This window comes from Austrofundulus limnaeus, unplaced genomic scaffold (assembly GCF_001266775.1).
Source record: "Austrofundulus limnaeus strain Quisiro unplaced genomic scaffold, Austrofundulus_limnaeus-1.0 Scaffold26, whole genome shotgun sequence".
Taxonomy (NCBI): Eukaryota; Metazoa; Chordata; class Actinopteri; order Cyprinodontiformes; family Rivulidae; genus Austrofundulus; species Austrofundulus limnaeus.
Window position 1 is genome coordinate 1,328,423 of NW_013952428.1, and position 7,633 is coordinate 1,336,055.

General features: G+C 36.3%; 1 protein-coding gene across 1 annotated transcript in view; it reads left to right on the forward strand.

Moving 5' to 3' along the window:
- Positions 1 to 1,421, forward strand: part of zbtb7b (zinc finger and BTB domain containing 7B) — a 33,121-nt gene extending 31,700 nt beyond the window's left edge. Inside the window, exon 4 of the mRNA XM_014004726.1 lies at positions 343 to 1,421. Coding sequence (XP_013860180.1) covers positions 343 to 952 — 610 coding nt within the window. The 3' untranslated portion in view covers positions 953 to 1,421. The remainder of the gene's footprint in view (positions 1 to 342) is intronic.
- The last annotated feature ends 6,212 nt before the right edge of the window (positions 1,422 to 7,633 follow it).

Sequence of the window (7,633 nt, forward strand, 5' to 3'; positions counted from 1 at the left end):
GTTGGGAGCTCAGCAGACAGTTAGGTTTCACTTTCACCCGAGAGCCTGCAGGAGTCATGGGCGGGGTGTGTGGGGAGGGAGTGGGGAGGGGGTGCACTCTGCCATGAGGAAGTTTGGGTTAAAGACACGTTCTGGTCCCCACCTGTCGTTTTGCTCCTCAGCATGGCTTCATAAAAACACTGCAGGATTTCTCAAACATGATGAATGAGTCAGAGCAAGGCTTTGGGCATGTTTTTTATGAGAGGATAACATTATAACATGATATAAAAAGTTGATTTTACATGATATTGCCCCTTTAAAACGTATTTTCTTGTTTAATCTTTTCTTTCATTTGTTTTTTAGCAACGATAAGTTGAAGATCCACATGAGGAAACACACGGGCGAACGCCCGTACACCTGCCCCCACTGCCCCGCCCGCTTCCTCCACTCGTACGACCTGAAGAACCACCTGTCCCTGCACAGCGGGGCGCGGCCCTTCGAGTGCCCGCTCTGCCACAAGGCCTTCGCCCGGGAGGACCACCTCCAGCGCCACCGCAAGGGCCACAGCTGCCTGGAGCAGCGCACGCGCCGGCCCCGGCGGGGGCCCGAGCTGATGGAGGACGGCGGCCGGAGCGAGCAGTCCAGTCCTCTGTCCTTCCAGCCCCACCCCTCGGTGTTCCGCCCCCGCTCGCTCCTGGAAGGCGGCGGCGGCGGCGTATCGGGAAGCGGCCTGCCGCTGATGTTTCCCGGAGACGTGGAACGGGAGAGGGAACGCTCGCTCGCCCTCCAGGCTCTGGCCCAGCTCGGTCCTCACAGGTTGACCAACTACCACGAGCTTTTCCTGCGAGGCCTGCTGGGAGGCAGAGAGGGGGAGGGGGAGGAGCCAGGGAGGACCCACTCTCCGGCGCTGCAACGCGACCGATGGGCCGAAGAAGAGGAAATGGGAGAGGAAGAAGCAGAAGAAGGGGAATGATAATAAAAAGACTTGTATGTGGTAAAGCATCCACAGTAAAAAAAAAAATATAATATATCTAAATATATAATTATCTCAGGTGGCTGGACTAATGACCTGCTCCCGTACAGAGAGCACTTAAAAAATGTATCAAAGTTTAAAGGGAGGAAAACGGGTTTTCTGAATTCTTTTAAATGTTGGTTCTTCTGGTTTTGGACGTTTATTTAGTTTGTTTTGTTGTTTAAATTTCAAGTTCTTTATGTTTGAGCTCTCTCTAATGATTTGAATCAGTTTTGTTCTTGTTGGTGTTTAAAAACTGGGATCTTTTTCACTATGCAAACTAAAACCCGGGATTAGACAGAAGACCTCAGTGAGGTTTGTGTGCCCCCTTGTCAGTCAGAAAGGCTTTTTCTATGGGATCAATCTTGTGCCAGCAGGAACTGAATCTGAATTGCTCAGATTGAATCTGAATGTGCAGAATTTGTAATTGAATGCATTGGTTTGAAAATGAATTTTACTAAACTGAATTTAAAGTTTTGCATCTGAATTAATTTGCTTTGAAACTGTATTTTGGTTTATTAAAAATTCACTTTCACTACTGTAACAGAGTTGATGCAATCCACTGTAAAAGTGACAAAAACAGACAAAGTTATTTTATTGCAGTGATTAGTTTGACCTATATGTAGAAAATGTTACATTTATATCAACTCTGTTACATCCAGAAGGGAAACTTCACCAAAGTGAAACATAAATCTGTGGATCTGTGTTTGATTACTCTGCCTGGCTTTCTCAAGGACCAGGATGTGACACAAAAATCTGAATCATGGAACTGAAATTTGAAAGTAGTGAAACTGAATTTATAATAAATCAAAATACAGTTTCAAAGCAAATTTATTCAAATTCAAAACTTTATATTCAGTTTCAAATCAAAATCAATTTCAGTTTAGTGAAATTTGTTTTAAAACCAATGTATTCTGTTTCAAATTATGAACACTGAAATTCAATTCCTGTTGGCACAAGATTTATCCCACAGATTTCAACTTGTTCTGAATGTTTCAAGCAATAACTTTGTTTTGGTGTTTTAAATCAAAGATGTAATTGAAGAGGAGGGAGGTGAACTGTAGCCAATGTTGGGTTTGAGGAGATTCTTCCCAACTTTTCTTTTTTTCTTTTTCTTTGTAAGCCATGAGAAAGACTTTACTTCCATGTCTGAGAGCCATAAAGCTCTGCTGTAAACGCCCGACCAAACGAGACCAAGTCTGGGTCGATGACTCGATGCTGATTAATCTTAAAGACTTTTTGTTTCTTTCTTAGAGGCTGTGGATTCCAGTCTTCCAATGAACTCGTTTTGGGTTCTTTAAAAACTAAACAAAACAAAAAAAAAAGTGTGTGTGACAAGATGTAGGGATTACTAAAAACAACGAGCCCCCATCTGTGTATTTATTTATTTATTTTTTATTTATTACGGCTCTTCTGCTTTTATTTCTTTTTCTTTTTAGGACCAAAATCCAGAGTTGAACCCAGATCGACAATCTGTGGGAAACATTCAAGAAACCGCTTTGCACTAAAACTTGTTTTGCTCTCTGTATACCTTCAAAGCCTTTTTAAATCTTTTTTTTTTTTTTGAATTTCCAGATTGATTGTCTCCTTTTGGCCAATTTCCCACTCTTCCTATGCAATCTTTGCACATGTAATCGAGCAGGTTCTGCAGTGAAAGACGAGGCACATTCTGTATCTTCAGGGTTAGTGAGAACAAACACATCTGGGGGGAGGTAAAGACTTTCGAACGAGAACACAAGATAACTTTTCTGTACATGTGGCCGTTCTTGTAGCTTTTCTGCAACTAAGCAGCTGCATTATCTGTTGACTTTATTCACATCTAACCAAATACTTTCTAACTTCTCCACATCTTCTTGAAAATCCATGTAGCAGACATGCTCTTCTGGCCTTGTGTGCACAATCATCTCTGTCCTTTTGTAAATTCCCTTTTTATTTCCAGTTTATTTGCACTAAGAGATTTGAGAGCTCCAAGTGATTTTTTTTTTTTTGGGTCCAACCTTCAGTATCCTGTCCATTAACTGTCTTGTTACCATTTAAAATTGTGATTAGACAATACCTCTGTACATGTTCGACCCTCGGCACGTTAGCAGTATAGTGGTGGTCACAGTTGTGCTAATTTGCTAATAACAGAACTAGCTTCTCATTCAGCAGATAGCATTTTTGCTAACTTTGGAAACCGTTGGCACACTTACGCTAAATTGGGTTCCACTAATTTTAAGTCTGCTAAAAAAAATTCGAAGTTCTATTTTTGTGCCGTTTATTCCAAATTATTTAAAAAAAATCGGTACCACTTTACAATAAGGCTCCCCTTATAGAAGGCTTATAAAGAGTTTATAGATAGGTTACTAATTCATCTGTAAACACTTTATAAATCATTAATTAATGTTTATTATGCAACAATTAAGGACGATAAAGATGAAACTGTCCAGTTTCTTAAATAATGAGTCAAATCTGTTCACGTACATATTCAGACTAGGTTTCTACATTGTAAGTACAATAATGTTAAGAAACACATATTTTAACATATTATGACTATTACTGTGTTTTAAATATTCACAACTGTCAAAGAGAGACTTATCATAAAGTCTAATACAGTACACTATTTATTAATGACAAACATTTATAAATGCCAAAAGTTAGTCTTTAATGTGAAAAATCATTTTTAAAACTTAGTGTTGATTATCAATATTTGAAATTATTGGTCAAACATGTAACTACTGTCAACAATGTATCACAAAAATTAAAAAAATGTCATGTTAACACCAAATAATCCAACCCAATCTAAAAGTGTAGTTTTACACTGGGATCCCTTTAAAATGTGTGGATATTAATAATGCAGTAATACAGTACATTATTATATGTTAAAATATGTATTTCCTAATCATTACTGTGCTTACAAGGTAGTAAATTAGTCTGAAATGTTTAATACACAGATTTGTCTCAGTATTTGGTACAAACCAGACAGTTTATTCTCTTTTTTTTACCTTAATTAATGCATAATAAACACTTATTAATAATTTATAAAGTGTTTACAGATGAATTAATAACCTATAAGGGGAGCCTTATTGTAAAGTGGCACCAAAAAACCTATCCTGTTACCAGCAACGCTGAATGACGGTCATCTTAGCGTTAGCGGTTAACGTTTCCACTTATTTTCTGCTTAGCATTAGCGTAGCTAGCATTCTTGTTTAGCAGCTTCGCTGATACTGAACCTAACGTTTTGATTAGCTGTGCCCACCACTGTATACATATATAGTGATAAAGTTGCCTTAGGTTTTTGTTTCTGCTGCAACTATTCTCAGGAAATCTTGAGCAATGCACTAAGTGATGATTATACAAAAATATATGTAAATGGGGAGAAACTGGTGCTGTAGGGGTGACTAATGCTCTTTATGCAAGTGTAATTAAATAATAGTTTTGAAAATATATGTTAAGCTTTTTATAGATTTTTTTTGGGGGGGGGATTCCAAAAAAAAAAAAAAAGCAAAATGAAGGAAACCTCGGTTCAAATATAGCAGTAATGAAAGTGAACTACTGGCCTTGTTGGAACCTGTCTTACTGGAAAAGCAGTGCGACAGTTGGTCGTGTGCGTGAAGGGTGTTGGTGCTCCCGGTTAAAAAAAGAAATCTTTGTGTATGAATGACGGTTAACTGATGTCATCTGTGTGAAGTGTGTGTTTATACGTGATGCTGGTTGTGTTTTCTTGGCTTCGGTGAGGGCGGCGGACTTTGGGGGGGGGGGTCTGGTCTCGATAGAGGCCTCGTCATCAGGGATACTTTTTTTTTGTCTTTCAGTTTTTAGAGGACCTTCTCAGAGATACAAATTCATTTTCCAATGATTTGTTTCAGCTAATATGTAAAAAAAAAAAAGAAATAAGATATCTAAGATTGCTTTTTGTGCTTGTCTTTGTTGTTTAACTGACTCTTGAAAAACTTTAGTAAAGATATTTTTGAGGCCTGCTATGAAATAAATTAAGAGTTTAAAAGATTTGGAAATATTTGTTAATGTTTTTAAGCCAGAGCAAAGTTTACAGTTTAAAAAGTAAAACTTCTGCCCTCTACTGGACACCTGTTGCAACTGAACCTGTCACTTTTTGGTGGCATTATTTTCTGCACACACTTATTTACTCTCATCAAACCACAATAAGTTCATTGGAATAAAATAAAATTAGTCCACTTTTATAGCTCAACCTCTAAATTCACATTGTCAGAAGTATTTAAAGCAGTAAGTTGATCTTTTGTAATGATTTTATATAGAAAAGTTTGAACAATTAACATATTACCTGTTGCAGATAGCTGATTGAATGACCACTTTAAAATAAATTATTTTCAGATTAGAAAGCTAAGCTAACGGATAATTCAAGCAGGACAAAGACAAAAATATCACCATTTTGCAGTGTTGTATAAAGTACCACAAAGTGATACTTGAGTAAAAGTACAAGTGTCTTACAAAAAAATTACTTTGGTAAAAGTTAGTTTACTTTAGAAATAGTACTTGAGTAAAAGTCTTAATGTATGTGATATTTGTTGTAGTTAAGTATTAAAAGTCAAAGTGTAGATTTAAAATGAGCAGTTAGATTTTCTGTAAGGACATTTATTAGGAGGTGACCTCCCCAAAAACTGCAGAAATGACTGTTGTATTAAAAGAATGAATGGATGTTAAATTTAGGATGCACTAGTCCAGCTGTTTCAGTTTATATACATATATCAAGGCTGCACAAAGCTTTTCCCCAAAATGAAAATCTATCTGAGGGCTGCGGCCAAATGTAAGAATATAATTCATGAAATACAAATACTTCTTAAGTACAGTCCTTTTATTTGAATGATTCTGTCCTGCTGGAGTGTGACATGATTTGTTTGTGTACAAACTAATACACTATCAGAGTTTTATATATTTATACTTCTCATTCAACCACAGTTAAATTCACTCTATCTAGGAGGCACAGTTTATATGGATAGTTTTTATTTTTTACAATAAGCTGGAATGAAAACAAGCAACAATTAAATAAAAGTAACAACTTTCTACTTCTTGTCTTTTTATAAAACGTAAGTAGAAAAAGTAGGCTGAAAAATAATTACTCAAGTACAGATACACAAAAAAATCTACTTAAGTACAGCAACGAAGTATTTGTAATTATTTGTACTTATTTTACAACTCTGCCATTTTGAAATATTTCCACTCACTAAATCTTCACAGCGCTGTAGGTTTTGTGTTAAAGTGATTTTTATAAGTATTTTTGAACAATGCAAATATCTGCAGCAGTATCTCGCTGCAGGTGGTGTTAACCTCAGGAATTTGTCAGACTTGCCTGTTTCTTCAAACTGAGGTATCTGTAACAGGTAAGATATTGTTTATACCTTATTTTTTTCACAAAAACTGAATTATCACGTAAAGAATGTCCGAGGGGGAAAAGACATCAAGTTTTTTTTTAATATATTCCTTTGTCTTGTATTTAAAAAAGTATTCCAGGAATTTTTTTACCTTATTTGTTGAATTCTAAGACTATTTATCACTGATAATAGGAAAGATATTGGATGAAAGAAAAGTATTTTCTATAAAAATAACACTATTTCAAAGCAACTTTAATTCCCTACTTGATGTAGCATCTAAATAATGCAAATAAACATCAGTAAGTTGCTAAAATTTTGATTTTTTTTTCCAAATATTGATAATTATGTTTCTTATTCACACAGGTGATGTAAAATTGTTGTACAGCTTCCTACTTCCTGATTACATACGGTCTAAAGATCTGCAGTTACATTGAATAGTGCTAATTTACTTTACTGCCTTTAGATACACAGATGTTCCTTCTTTTGACAGATAAAGAGGATGTGCAGAGGACAAGCTGATGTCATAAATATCCAACTGACCCTTCAGCGCTCTCGCTGTAGATCTGCTTTTTAGAAGTTCACCATCCTCAGATATAAATTAGTATTTTTTAAAGAGCCTTAAACATAAAAACCAAACAGGATTTTTTTTTTACAGAAATGGACAACGTATAAAATATGGTAAAGAAAGTATTTGCTATTTAACTAGCTTCAAGCGGTACTTATAAAAATAAAAGCATCACAAGTTAGAGCTATAACTGGTTTAGATTGGCTGATTTTCCACAGACTCCACCCACCTTTAAATTAAACCAACAGAGTCCAACTAACAAGCTCGTCAGTCCCACCAGTCTTCAGCTGGAAGGAGATGAAGACGTGAAACAGGTTAACGGTTAGCTCATTTTTTATTGTTTAGCGAAGCTGAGAAGAGCCAAGACTTTAGTTTTGCAGATTACTGGTTAGTGAACCTAACCTTTTGGTTAGCTAACCCACTTTAAAACCTCCAAAAAACAAACTTTAGTTTTCTTTTCTTTAGTCCAGACATGGTCAGTCCTGGTCCTGGAGGGCCTCAGTCCTGCATGTTCTACTTGTTTCTCTGCTCCAACACACCTGATGTGAAGGAATAGATGATTATCAGGCTTCTGCAGTACGGAGGACCAACACTGACATAATTAGAAATAAAAGCAGAAATAGATAAATTAACCTTTAAATAAATAAACACATTTAAAATGCACCAAATAAATTAAAAAGGAGAACTTTACCTCATGTTTTATCATTTAATTAACCTTCATATTTATTTTTCCAGCTTAGTTCCAAC